This window comes from Suricata suricatta, chromosome X, assembly GCF_006229205.1.
Source record: "Suricata suricatta isolate VVHF042 chromosome X, meerkat_22Aug2017_6uvM2_HiC, whole genome shotgun sequence".
NCBI lineage: Eukaryota > Metazoa > Chordata > Mammalia > Carnivora > Herpestidae > Suricata > Suricata suricatta.
In genome coordinates, this window is record NC_043717.1 from 91,907,529 (window position 1) to 91,922,289 (window position 14,761).

General features: G+C 48.7%; 1 protein-coding gene across 2 annotated transcripts; it reads left to right on the forward strand.

Moving 5' to 3' along the window:
* The first annotated feature begins 670 nt into the window (after positions 1 to 670).
* On the forward strand, positions 671 to 12,233 carry RAB33A (RAB33A, member RAS oncogene family). 2 transcript variants are annotated; one of them, XM_029930363.1, is made up of 2 exons: positions 671 to 1,442; positions 11,740 to 12,233. In XM_029930363.1, exons 1-2 carry the CDS (start codon positions 1,173 to 1,175, stop codon positions 12,193 to 12,195), a joined length of 726 nt encoding a protein of 241 aa, XP_029786223.1. In that variant the 5' UTR covers positions 671 to 1,172; the 3' UTR covers positions 12,196 to 12,233. The 2 variants fall into 2 exon arrangements, with proteins under 2 accessions (XP_029786223.1, XP_029786224.1); XM_029930364.1 differs by having other exon boundaries at positions 675 to 1,430.
* Positions 12,234 to 14,761: the final 2,528 nt, after the last annotated feature.

A 14,761-nucleotide genomic window follows, 5' to 3' on the forward strand; every position in this document is an offset into this window, starting at 1 on the left:
ATGGAAGACACCCTGAGGTTCATGGTATGTCTCAAGATCCCTCCACCTGGGTCTGTAAAGGTTAGCCCCGGAAACAAGGTTCCCTTTTGCTGGAGCTGCCACCACTAGCTTCCCCCCTTCTCCTACCCGCTGTATGGCCCTCTCCGGCGGCGGGCTTTCCCCATTGGCTAGCCAAACACAACCGACAGCGACAGCCAATCGAAGCCGCTCTCCTGAACATTCAGAGGATGGGTGCTCGTGGTGTGATGAGGGGAGGTTAGCGCCTGGCACGCGACCCCCCCATCTGACAAGTCAGTGACAGAAACAGTAACTCCCCCTACACACGCACACCCCGCGCCCCCGGCTCCCTCCTGTCAGCTGAGCGGGCCCCACAACCCAAGGCGTGTCTTGGCAGCACCCTCCCCGGCTCCTCGGGGCGCGCGGGTGCACCTGCTTACTGAATAAGACAGTGCATCCCTTTATCCCCAGGCTTGGGAGGGGGCCGAGGAGGCGCGCTCGGAATTGAAAGAGGTGTCTCTGCCCTCCCCCGTCCCTCGCTGGGTACTGTTGCTCCAAGGCAGAAGTGCTCCCGAGAAGCCTTAGGGTGCAGCTGTCTTTGTCCTCTGCAGCTGTGCTCCCTGCCCACTGACTCCGCCGCGCTCCGAGAACGCGGGGGTGGGGAGCCTGCAACCTATAAAATCAATGGGGGCGAGGAGAAAGGAAGACCTTCCCCGGGCAGCGTTTGCTGCTCTCCTCGCCCCCTCTCTTCCCTCCTCTGGCTTCCGCCCTCCGGTGTGTCCCAGGGGTCCAGGCAGGGGAGGGTCTAAGCGTTGGCCGCCTGGGGGAGCGTCGTAGGACCGCCCGCACGAGCGTTCGATCCGAGGGACACTGGCAGAAGGAGAAGGCTCGCGGCTGGCCCACTCCATCTCTCTGCAGCTTGCCGGCTTTGCTTTTGTGCCGGTGCCTCGGGGCTGCAAGGAGGGTGCGCTGGCGGAGGAGGGGGGCCTGGGGAGAGAGACACCCCATTCACGCGCGCGCGCATACGCCGCCGACGCACGCACACACCCGCGGACAGAGTCACAGACACGCACACACACACGCACAAAGCTCACTCGCCTCGAGCGCACTAACGTGCCAGCTCTCTTTGTGTGGAGCTCTCGAGGGGGGTTGGGGCCCGGTCCGGTCCGGGGGAGATGGCGCAGCCCATCCTGGGCCATGGGAGCCTGCAGCCCGCCTCTGCCGCTGGCCTGGCGTCCCTGGAGCTCGACTCGTCGCTGGACCAGTACGTGCAGATTCGCATCTTCAAAATCATCGTGATTGGGGACTCCAACGTGGGCAAGACCTGTCTGACCTTCCGTTTCTGCGGGGGGACCTTCCCAGACAAGACTGAGGCCACCATTGGCGTGGACTTCAGGGAGAAGACCGTGGAAATTGAGGGCGAGAAGATCAAGGTGATCCAGACGGTCAGGTCCAGGAAGGGAGGGATCTGGGAGGGGGCCTCGCCTGAGGCATCGCTCTAGTGGTTGTAACCAGCGTGTGGCTGAGCCCATGACCCTCAGCACCTCCTCATTCCCATTTGCTCCTCTAAGTGGCCTGGCCCCCACCTCACCTGTTTTGTTAAAGCTGGAGGTAGTGGTTACACTCCTGCCCTTTGCCCCTGCCTGCCACCTGCCACAGGAAAAGCATGTTTGATCCCATCCTTGACCCTGAGCTGCCAGCAGTGGCACCTGTGGGCAGAGGGAGGTATAGGGCATCTCTTGGTCTCAGTCTGTGGGATGGATCCCAAAGCACTTTACACATCCTGAGGTCTTTTCTACCTCTGGGGTGCCGATGGGCTGCAAAAACCCACTTTGGCTAAGCCCTGAGGCATGGGGGGGGTGGAAATCCACAGTGAATGAAAACTGCTTTATTTTAAACTACAGCTTATGGTTAAGATCAGAGCTGAGGTGCAACAGGGATGAAGTGGGGTCGTTCTGCCACAAAGCCATGAGCCCTTTTAAAGCAATTGAGGCAGGGTCACCCACCAGCCCTTCACAACAGACAGACTTGTTCTTTTGAAACAGTCTCTCTCTCTCAAATGGTATCTTTATTTGCCTGGGATACCTAATGAATGAACTGCCTCATTACTCATTCTGTTGGTATTGTCTTCAGCAGGCCTTTGTAAGAATACAGAGCAACTTACTGAGGGCCAAGGAAAGTGTCTTGCTCCTGCCCCCCCCCATTAGTTTATTTATCAAATTGGCTAAGTATAGATATTCTTGTGTGACCATTTGTGCTCACACTGGTTCAGAAAAGGTAGAAACTTGATAGGACAGAAATATTTCTAGGTGCAGAGGGAGGACATGGCAAGGGCAGCTTCATGTGTCAGGGGATCAGAGGGGCAGGATTATGGGTACACCTCAAAAGGCACTGGGCACTAAAGACCAACTGCACTAGATCCACAGTTGGACTTTCCTTGAGCCTATGGTCTGATGTTAGCTGTCCGGTGGAGGTCAACTTCCCTCCTGCTGGTCATGAGCCCAAATGACCCCAGGGCACTTCTTCTGAGTGATGTGGAGAGAAGGGCTGAGTAACGGGGGAGAATCATGAAATGGTAAACTGTGCACAACTCCAGATTCCTTGATTATTAAAAGGAATGTGTTTTAAAATGGCTTTGGAAACTGGGCCGAGGCACTAGACGTCAGGAAGATGGGCAGCTCAGTACTGGTAAGGGAGAGCTCTGGAGAGCAACTGAGCCCCCGGGTCAGGAAGATGGGGCACTGTTTTGTAATAGTGACCTTGTTTGTCCCTTGCATTTTGGGGAGGATTGCTGCACTTCCTTTTTAAAGTCAAGGTAGCTATCTGTCTGTATCTTTTTCTAGGGCTCTTATGTTGAGGTTTGCTTGGTTAGGACTTTCTCTAGTGTGTCTAACTTATTTAATGTAAGGTTGTAAGATTCTGGAATTTCTGGGCACCAGGGTGCCTCAGTCCACTGAGCGTCTGACGTTGGCTCAGGTCATGATCTTGCAGTTCCTCGGTTTGAGCCCCGTGTCAGGCTCTATGCTGACAGCTAGCTCAGATCCTGGAGCCCCTCTCTTGCTTGAGCGCGCGTGCTCTCTCTCTCTCTCAAAAATAAATCAACATTAAAAAATTAAAAAAAAACAGATTCTAGAATTTCTGAAACATGGCTTTTTATTTTATTATTTTCATTTTTTTAATGTGTATTTATTTTTGAGAGGGGGGAACAGAGAGAAAGGGGGACAGAGGATCCAAAGCGGGCTGTGCGCTGAAATCAGTAAGCCTGATGTGGGGCTCGAACCCACCCACAGACTGCAAGATCATGACTTGAGCCGAAGTTGGATGCTCAACTGACTGAGCCACCCAGGCATCCTTATTTTATTTTTTTTAAGTTTATTTATTTTGAGAGAGAGAGAGAGAGAAAGTGGGGGTGGGGGAGAGGCAGAGAAAGAGGAGAGAGAGAGAGTGAGACAGAGAGAGAGAGGGAGAGAGAGAGAGAGAGAGAGAGAGAGAGAGAGAGAGAATCCCAAGCAGGCTCCACACCATCAGCACAGAGCCTAATGTAGGGCTTAAACTCCTGAACCCATGAAATCATGACCTGTGCCAAAGTCGGATGCTTAACTGACTGAGCCACCCAGGCACCCTCTGAAACATGCCTTTTTAAATCCAAAGTAGAAATATATTTATGCTCTTAAACTCTCACAGACCTTAAAATTTAATGCTATTGCTTGCTTAAAATCAAGTGTCACATTGAGCCAAAGAGTTCTCTGGATTTCAAAGAGGGAGAATAAGTCCACCTGAAATTCAGATGGAGGAAAAAGAAAGTGTTTGGGTGTTTGGGGAAGGAGGAAGGAGAGACAACAGGAGGACAGGAAAGGAGATAGCCCGATGTGGGAAAAGGGAGGTGAAAACAAGTGGAAGAGGGTCCCTGCCCAATGGCCTTAGGGACATTTTTAAAAGACTCCTTCCTTTCTAACACTCCAGTACTTAGCTAAACTGGATTTTATAGCCTTTGCCAAATATTCCAGACTTTTTCCCAGAGGGCAGAGCCTATGACAATGTGACTCACTAGAAACAGAGCTCAGCACAACATCATGTGCCAATAAGTGCTTAATATGGGCTTTTTTGGGAAGACGGTATTTTCGAGAGGGCAAAGCCTTGTGACCCTGCTCGTGGAAGAGCCCTCTGAGTGCAGATTCCAAAGGAGCGAAGGGTGGGGTTTGGGAGCTGGGAGATCGTGACCCTGCCTCTTGTAAAGCTGCTGCAACTTCAGGGCCAAAGGCAGCAGGCAAGACCAGCATGTCTGTGGGAAGATGGCAGAGCAAGGCAGCTAGCACATGATCTAGACGGGAGGAGATTTTGCCCCACACTCCGGCTGGCCTGGAGTTTTTCAAGGAGCAAATGCCAAATCCATGCTAGGAAGTGACTGCCAAAGGCTTCTCCCTTCGGGGGAGGGAGAGAAGTCCAATGTGACAGGCTGAAGTGGTCCTAGATCACAGCCAGCAACAGAAGGCCATCAGGGTACAAATGCCACCCTCACAGGAGCATGGCAGAGAGATCTCTGCAAGCGCTTCTCTCAGTCCAGGGGTAGGGTGTGGCCTCTCCCGGGCAGCCTCCCTGTGTCCTAGGGTAGCACATACATCAACCCCTACAGAGGGTGACTGAGTTCTCAGATTTGGGGCTACTCTTTTCATTACCAGGGCCATCTCTAGGGCTTCGAAGCTCCATTTGGTGTCTCCGATCAATGTGTCCCACCACCTCCCCATCACAACACGTATAATCCAGTGTTTCCTGGTTCACATGAACATGAAGAAGAGCTTCCAATGAGTAGGCAATAATAATGATAATAATAACTTCTACATATTGACTAAACCAAGAGCCCTGTCTCGGTGCCTTACAGGCACTATCTTGTTTAATCTTCACAGCAGCTCTGTGCAATTTGGACTATTATTATCATTACCATTTGATAGATAAGGAGAGCAAAGTTAGGGAGATTAAATAACTTGCCCAGAGGCCCATGGATGTGAGCTTCACTCTTTGAGCCTTGAGCCCAAGCACTTGTCTCTCTCACTACCCTGTGTTCCATTGTGACAGGGGCGGGACTTCAATGTGGATTCGGAGCCCATGTCATTACCACTGCTGTCTGCTCTAGGGGGCACTTTCTGGCCTGGGGGGTGGGAGTGGGGTGGGGAGTATGCTCAGCGGGAGGTGGCAGGCTGGACAGCTGGCCTTGTGGTCTCTTCTAGGCCAGGGGTCCAGGGTTAGAGAAACCTGCAAGATGTCTCCTTCAACTGCACCCCAGACACTGAGCTGAGGACCTGGGTTTTACTTTTGACATCTTGACTGTCTCCCTTTGGACGTGAGAATCCAAGAATGTTCAGAGATGGAAGAGACCTTAAGAATCTCTAATCCAATGTGCTCATTTAACAGATAGGAAACCGAGGCTTGGAGAGGGAAAGTGACTTGCCCAAGATCACACAGGGACAGGCCTACCACTCGGGTCTCCTAATTCCCTTGCGGGTGCTATTCTCTAGCAATTTGGGGCAGTCCCATAGGGCGTCCAGCACATGCAGTTAGTTACCTGTGACAGGGACACAGAGGGGCCTCAGATGGGAAAGCTGACGACCCTTCCTGACATCAGCCTAGGAAGCGTGGAGGCCGTCCCGATCCTAAAGGAAGGGTGGAGTCACCCTTAATGACATAATGTGTCCATCTCCTACAGTTTTAGTTAAGCCAGATTAAGCCTGCCTCAGTCTAAAATCACTGGAAAATGCCAAATAGGAGTGTGTGTGGGGTGGGATGGGGGGAGGTAAGAGGAGAGGCTCAGAACTAATTTTTGAGCCATTCTTTGTAAGTTCTCATAGAAGCACCCCTACCGCTGTCTAGTTTGGTTCCCCCTATAGCTGGTACCCCTCTGCCCTAACCCTCCCGACCAGGCGGACGGCAGGGCGGCTGCGGCTGTGGGCAGGTGCTGCCCAGGACTGTGGACTGTCTTCCTCTGCTGATTGCTTGGACAGACACCTTCCTGTGTTACATTACTGAATGGACAGAGGCTGCGCTAAGTGTTCTCTCAGAAGTTGCCTGCAGTCAGAATGACATCATGTCTTCCTTAGGGCTTCTGAGCTTCCATCTTTTGCCAGTTCACTTAATGGCTAATTATCCATCAGTCTGTGTTTCTCCATCTGCCCTGCTGCCTCTCTTTCTGTGCATGAGTTTCTCTTTGTCTCTGTCCTCTTTTGCCAGTCTCTGTGGCAGCCTTGTGTGTGACTGTGTGTGTATCTTAGACGCAGATGGAACAGTCCAGCCAGCCGAAAAAAGATTTGTTTCTGACATTTCCCATCATCCACTCGGGCATCCTCCAAAGGTTACAGATGTATCTGTCTCCCTTTTTTCACTTCTACCCTCCCCCACCAGCCTCCAACAAAAGGACATTCACTCCTCATCTACAGAAAGATGCCAGATATGTTCCTTAGGGAAAAGAAATACCCATGTCAGCTAGGAGCACGTGCAGGTGTGGGGCACTTGCTGAAACTTGCTCAGGCAGCGGCAGCCCCAGGAAAATGGTCTAAGAGCTTAGATTTATATTTGGCAGCTACCCACACTGTGCCCCTGTATCCTCCTCGGACACCCCTGTCACTCTGGGCCTGCCCCCAGCCACCTATGGCACGTTGCTGGCATTGCTCTCTTTTACCCCTCCCCACTGACTGCCTTGGCCTTGGCTCCATCTCATCATCAAGAAGCCAGGCTTTCTGTGCTTTTCAGGAGGAGAACCAATGCGTCCAAGGAGCAGTGCTAGCAGATAGCCGATGGGCCCTCTGAGACAATGGCAACAACTAGCAGTTGGAAAGTACTTGCATTTTGCAAAAGTTCTTTCTTGTGTGTTAATTTGCCTCGTCATCTACTCTGCTAATAAGTATGGGAGCTGGAACCCAGGTCTCCCAACTGCACAGCTACTCCTGCTGCATCTCCGATAGCACCTGCTCAATTAGCTGTTGGGCCAGACTTTTTTTTAAAAATTTTTTTTAATGTTTTATTATTTATTTTTGATACAGAGAGAGACAGAGCATGAGAGGGGGAGGGGCAGAGAGAGAAGGAGACACAGAACCGGAAGCAGGCTCCAGGCTCTGAGCTAGCTGTCAGCACAGAGCCTGACGCGGGGCTCGAACCCACGGACATGAGATCTGACCTGAGCCAAAGTCGGAGGCTTAACTGACTGAGCCACTCAGGCGCCCCATGGGCCAGACTTGATGATGGAAGTTTGGGGCCAGGGAGGGAGAGTGAGTATTTGGCACTGTGCATGTATGTATAAGGAATGCTAACCCTCACAGCATCCCCATGAGACGGCTGAGGTTATGCTCAGCTTCCAGGGGAGGACACTGAAGACACTAAATAGCTCGCCTAACAGCACCCGACTATACATGATTATGTTGAGGTTTGCACCCAGGTGAGTTTGACTCCGTGACACCCTCACTAGCCCTTGGAGAGAAAAGAGGATCCGGGGAGCGTGTATGTGGCTAAGGGGCAGTCAGCACCCCTGGCTGCCATGTGGATGTGGTGCCCCCAGGAAGGGAAGGGTGGATGAGAGGAGTGCCAGCTGGAAAGCGGGAGGAGATGCTTTCACTGTCTGGCAGGGATCAGGGGTTCGTGAGGATGCTAAGAACGGGGACACCAAACTCCCAAACAAAATGAGGTCATTTGTGTGCAGTGAACTGACTGCTGCATTCTCCCTCGTGACGGCTCTGAGGCCACACCATCCATTCTGACTCTGTGCTGTGAGCAGCCTGCTTCCGGGCTCACCGCTTGCCATAGACAGGGGTGCAAAGAACTTAGAGTGGGGTTTATAGAAAGCTGGAATGGGAGAAGTGCTGCGAGCCTCCGAATAAAAGCGTCACGGCTCCCCGTGGCACTGGAAAGGCAGGGGAGATCTACAGCCGGAAGTGCCCTCCCTGCAGCTCTGGCAGATCGGATGGTGTATACAATTCTGAAGCCAAAGAAAAGCCAAACAGCCAACCCACTCAGCCCCAAACACCTCACACACTCCCACCGGTGTTCCTGCTGGTGGCAGGTATTTTTAGAGTTCTGAGCTCATGGTGTTAAAGCATCTGCCACATGCCTGAGGGCTGGTAGGGATTCAGCCTTACTCAGAGACAAGAGTTAGGACTACTGGAGGGTGGGGGTGGGGATCAGGAGCCAAGTGGTAATGATATTCTTGTGCTATACTTGCTCTCTTCCCGGTGACCTCCATTCCTTTCCTGGCCTCCTCTCCTTTCTTCCTCCTCAGAGCACTGGAGAGGTGGAAGAAGTGAAAATCTTTTTTGTCTCTGTTTTTGGAAGCAAGTCAGTGTTCAAGGACTTACATTTTACTGTGTAATCAAAGTTGAATGTTCTCTCTGAAACTGCCTTGGGAGATATGTAGGATGCCAGGCTGCTTGTAGTTTTGGTGGCTCAGTATTGCCTTTTGATGATGATGATGATGATGATGACGACGACGATGATTATGACAACAATGGTGACAAGTGATCTGATGGAGAAAAAGGCTGCTTATGAGTTTGGCTGGAGAAATGCCAAGAGCACTGATGAAATAAGTAGACAACAAATAATATATTCTAAATGGTGTGGTACAGACTCAAAGTGCAATAGAAAGTTAGAAGAAAAGAGAATTGAAGAGAAGGTGGAGAAGAATGGAGTTTTAGGAAGCAAGTGGACATGAGCTGAGTCCTGAAGGATAGGTGAGATTTGGGTAGGGCAACAAGGGGGCGACCCGTTCTGCAGGGGAAGGACGAACTACCAGGACCAAAGGTACAGAGCAGGGAATGAACCCGCTGTAACAGTAGTTTGAAACCACACTGGGCGGGGCTGAATGATGTCAGAAACTTTTCCATTTGATGCCACATGCAGAAGAGGGCTGTCATAATTTCCTGAAGAGGAGGGTGTCACGCTGATACAAGCAGGGGTTTAGGAAGGCTAGTTTGAAAGCAGCATGCAGGAAGCACTGGAATGGAGACATCTAGAATCCAAAAGACTTTGCTGTAGTCCAGAAGTGAGGAAAGGAGGGTCTGGCCTAAGGACATGAAAATCAAAATAGAAGAAGGGGTGAATCTGACAGTTGTGCCAAAGTAACATGGCAGTCATGTCAACAGAGGAGATGAAGGGGAGTCTAGACAATGAAAATTGATGTTCAGAATGATGATGACTCCAGGGCCCTGTAAGATCCTCACTCAGGAAAGAGATTCAATTATATTTACTAGATTATACTTACCAACTGCAAACTGCAAATAAAGTCCATACTTGGTTTTAAGAGCCATAGTAGTCAATTAGTGACTATTATCAAATTTTCTTTGATAACTGAGAATTGCATAGGGCCTCAGGGTCATCATTCTGGGTATAAATTTCTCTTGTCCAAGATTTTGGATGTGTAAATGGAAATAGATGGGGTGATTGTGTGTCAACTCCAGAGTATCCCTTGGGAATTGTGTCTTTGTATCTGTTACTGATAATCAGCATTTTTTCCTTCATAATTTGGCCTTTATCCCAAAAGCTGAGATGCAGAAGAAAAATCCAGTGAGCTAAATTGGCTTTTTCATATGAAAGAAGTGAACTTAGAATAAATTGACCTAAAAAGTGAGATTTTTTTTTTGAGCGAGAGAGAGCAGGGGAGGGGCAGAGAGAGAGGGGGACAGGGGATCTGAAGCGCGCTCCACACTGACAGTAGCGAGCCCAGTGCCGGGGTTGAACTCACGAACTGTGACATCATGACCTGAGCCAAAGTCAGATGCTCAACTGACTAAGCCACCCAGGCACCCCTTGCATGACTTTTTAAAGAAAACAAAGTGTTTAGGGACACCTGGGTGGCTTAGTCAGTTGAGAATCTGACTTCGGCTTGGGTCATGATCTCATGGATCTTTAGTTTGAGCTGACATCTAGCTTGCTACTGTCAGTACGGAGCCTGGTTCAGATCCTCTGCCCACCTCTCTCTTAAAAATAATAAACATTTAAAAAATCATTTGTCTAAAGGTGCTCCTGGGTGGCTCAGTAAGTTAGTGTCCAACTTTGGCTCAGGTCATGATCTCATGGTTTGTGACTTCAAGCCCCGCGCTGGGCTGTGTGCTGAGAGCGTGGAGCCTGGAGCCTGCTTTGGATTCTTTGTTTTTCCTCTCTCTGCCCCTCCCCCACTCATGCCCTGTCGCTGTCTCTCAAAAATAAACATTAAAAACTTTTAGGGGTGCCTGGTGGCTCAGTCAGCTAAGTGTCCGACATCGACTCAGGTCATGATCGCACAGTTCTTGAGTTCGAGCCCTGCATCAGGCCCTGTGCTGACAGCTCGGAGCCTGGAGCCTGCTTCGAATTCTGAGTGTGTGTGTCTCTCTGCCCCTCCCCTGTTCATGATCTGTCTGGCTCTCTCTCTCTCAAAAATAAATTAACATTAAACAGTTAAATTTTTAAAAAGATTAAAAAAACCATTTGTCCAAAAAAATAAAAAGTCATGCAGAAATACAAGACAAAGTGATACGTGTTCAGAAAACTTGGAATATTTATATAAAAAAAGAAGAAAATAAATACCACCTATAGTCCCACTGCACATAAATAACCATTAATATCCTAGTGTGTACACTTCCAGTCTTTCCTAGGCATATGTCTGTTTTTTTCAAGTTGATTTATTTTGAGAGAGAGGGAGGGAGAATGCGTATGCGCACATGAGTGGGGGAGGGGCAGAGAACAAGGAAAAGATAGGGAATCTGAAACAGGCTCTGCACTGCCAACACAGAGCTTGACACTGGGCTCGAACTCACAAACTGTGAGATCATGACCTGAACTGAAATCAAGAGTCAGATGCTTAACTGAGCCATCCAGGTGCCCTGGCATATGTCTATTTTTAATATTAAAAAAATTAGGGTCATAGCATATGAAAAATTTTGTATCCTGCTTTTTCCACTTCCTGATATTTTATGAGAATTTCATTTACCATTTATTCTTTGAAAGCATTATTTTTGATGGCTGCATAATAGCCCACTGTATAGATATGTACATACACTTTTTCTATTCTTAGTGAACATTTAGGTCATTTCCTGTTTTTAAAAAAGTGTAAACACTGCTATTAAGATCTTTGTACAGGGAGCGCCTGGGTGGCTCAGTCAGTTAAGCACCTCTTGATTTCAGCTCAGTTCAGGATCCCATGGTTTGTGGGACTGAGCCCTATGTCAGTCTCCACACTGATAGTGCAAAGCCTTCTTGAGATTCTCTCTCTCTCTCTCTCTCTCTCTCTCTCTCTCTCTCTCTCTCTCTCTCTCTCCCCCAACTACTCCATTCGTGGGCACACACTCTTTCTCTCTCAAAATAAATAAACTTTTAAAAAAAATTAAAAAAGATCTTTGTACAGAAATTTGACCACATCTCTGCTATTTTGTATGGATTTCTAGAAGTGAGATCATAGGCTTGAAGAGTTTTGAACATTTTCAAGGTTCTTGATAATATTGCCAACTTTCCTCCAGAAAAGCTGACCAATTTACATCCCAGTTTTTCAACTAAAAGCCTTAGGATTTTTGAACTCAAGATTTTCAACTCAAATTTGTGACAAGAATGTTACAAACCCAGAGAGAAACTTCTCTGTATACTTTGATAAGTCCATTATGCCAGTCTGTCAAAGAACCCTTTCCTGTGTCAGGGATTTTCACCGAATTTTTATAAGATCACAGAAGCATGTTTTTCTCCTATTCATTCATGTTTCCTTTTCTGACTCAAGACATGGGTTTTTGTATCTTCCAGGTTCAAGTATGGGACACAGCAGGTCAGGAACGCTTCCGCAAGAGCATGGTGGAGCATTACTACCGCAATGTGCATGCAGTGGTCTTCGTCTATGACGTCACTAAGATGACATCCTTCACCAACCTCAAAATGTGGATCCAAGAATGCAATGGGCATGCTGTGCCCCCACTAGTCCCCAAAGTGCTTGTGGGCAACAAGTGTGACTTGAGGGAACAGATCCAGGTACCCTCCAACTTAGCCCTGAAATTTGCCGATGCCCACAACATGCTCTTGTTTGAGACTTCAGCCAAGGACCCCAAAGAGAGCCAGAACGTGGAGTCAATTTTCATGTGCCTGGCTTGCCGATTAAAGGCTCAGAAGTCCCTGCTCTATCGTGATGCTGAGAGGCAGCAGGGGAAGGTGCAGAAACTGGAGTTCCCACAGGAAGCTAACAGCAAAGCTTCCTGTCCTTGTTGAAACCAAATGGTGTAAATACAAGATCAATTATTACTGGAGTTTTTCGTTTCCCTGTCTTTTTTCCATGCCTGCGAAATGCTGACATCTGCTTGTTTCCATACAAATTGATACTAAAATAAAATTTGTATAGATTATCCCATGCCTTCATGTCTTGCTTTCCCACAAGAAGTCATTTCTGATTGCAAGGAGTGGAAGAGGCAGCTCGCCCTACTAGCATGTTAACGCTTTGCCAAGGCACACTCCCTACCAGCCTTCTATGCCACCTGAATCATTTGAGTCACGTCTTCAGGACTAATTCATTCTGTTACTCAGTGTCATCAGTGGGCAGAGACACCCAGCGGGGGTGGGATACAGACTAGATATGTGGAAGGATAGAGAAGTCTTGAAAGGAGATGTTAACTCAAATATTTCCTAGGTTTCCTGGATGTTGAGACGAGGCTACTCTCTCCTTATTTCCCAAAGTTTAAAAATAAAAAGTATAGATTACCCAATGGGCCTGGTTGCTTCCAAAGTAGGTAAATCCTGCCTCCCATTTTTTTTTTTTACCAAGCAGTCTCTGACAGCCAGACTGGTATTTTCCCCCTACCGGTTTTCGACGAGGGCAAGGTTCAAGCTAACAAATATCTGTTATGCCCCCAGATCCTTGGAGGAAACATAACAAGGAGAGGATTTGTCCCGTTTTCAAAGACCCTCTGATCTTGTTGTGGAAACAATGTACATACTGAAACTACTTGAGAACAAAAATTAAACAATATCACCAAGTTCGAGGCTGTGCTATGGGAATGGAGAGCATTTATGTACTCAGCGTTAGGGAGGAGCCCCTGAAAAATAACTGAACTTATCTTGTGTGTCGAATAAAGTGTTCTATCTGGAATGGTAGAGGAGTGGGCCACAGTAGAGAGGCAGGAATGACCTTGGGGGTTGAGTGAAAGAACAATAGCTGAGCAGCCCTAGTGGGGGGGCTGAGGATGGCAAGGCCTACACAAAGAGGCAAGACAGTCTGTTGCTCTTTGAGGCAGTGTGAGTTTTTGTGGTTTTCCAGCAGGAATACTGTATGTATTTCTTAAATGTGTCGTCCTATGGATGTGAAAGTCCCTTGTCCAGTTGTTAAAGCAATTAAGAGTGGCTATAAAGGCACAGCTCTAACGGCCTCAGATACATTTGTTTCAGGGGTGATCTTTAAGGCTGTCCTCTTGTCAGAAGCCTGTGGGGAGAGGGTCCCAGGCAGACAGCCCCTGAGCCCTTTCCTCTGGTAGGTGAATCCAGGTCTGTCCCCTATCCTCTTCCCCACCCCCACGGCAGCAAAAGATCCTACATACCAGATGCACCTCCCACCCAAACAAATAGCCTGTCTGGTCCCGCCTAGTTGTTACGGCGGCCCTCTTCCTCCAGAACTGGCTAAGTCCCCACCCCACCCCCGCCCCATCCCCACCTGGCCTCAGGCTGAGTCCCAGTCACTGGTTTGGTTTTCATCACTTGGCTTCTGCCTCCATTCATCTTTGGAGCCTGCCTAGTACCCCAATTAGGGCTGTGTGTGTTTTGTTTTTTTTAACTAGTTGTTCCCACTCAATGCCCTGCGCCTGAATCTCACCCAAGGTGCTGGGAGCCTGTTTTCTGTTGGTGAACTGCCTGCTGAAACCCCTGATGCTATACTTCTCCCCAACAGACTTGGGCCTTGGGCCTTGTCTCAGACTTCAGATGTTGATTCCCTACTCAGGACACGATCTGCTGTTGTGTGGTGTCATTTGGCTCTTGACTTGGCTGCAGGGCTGGGACTCTCTCAGTGGCTGCAGGTACATTTGTCCATTCAGTCCAATTCAGTCTGGGTCCTGGCCTGCCTTGTTCAGGGCCCTTCTCTGCTGTAACAGAGTCAAGATAACAATATTCCGAGTCCTCTAATCAGGACTGCCTCTTCTAGACTGGAATGGCCTGACACCTTTCAGGCATTCAACAAACATTTACTGACCATCTACTATGTGCCACTATGCTAAGCCCTGGGGATAATGTAGATGAAAAATTTAAATCCTGATCTCACAAAGGAGATAGACACTATACAAAAAGTAAGATACATAGAGAATTTGAGAGCAATAAGGACTCTAAGGGTCATAAAACAGGGTAAATGGATAGAAACTGAGGGAAGTGGGGGGCGGGCAACATATTAGATACAGTGACCACAACAGGTATCTTTGAAGACGTAACATTTGAGCTGAGGCCTGAATGAAGAGGAGCAACCAGGTGTGAGGTCAGAAAGAGAACCCCAAGCAGAAAAAATAGCAAATGCCAAGGCCCTGAGGCAGAAATGAGATTGGCGTGTTTGAGAAACAAAGGAGACTAGTGTGATCAAGGGAGAGCACGTGGTACATGAGGTTGGGAAGCAGGTGAGGCCAGGTCTGTTGGGTTGGGGTTTTATTTAAGTGCAGTGGAAAGCAAGTTGAAGGTTTTTGTTTTTGTTTTTGTTTTTTGCAAGTTGAAGGTTTTATCATCACCTAGCCTCAGTAGCGTTTGGAAAGATTCATCAGGTTTGCTAACCAGCAAGAGGGAAAAGCCTCTACTTTTCTTAGCTCCT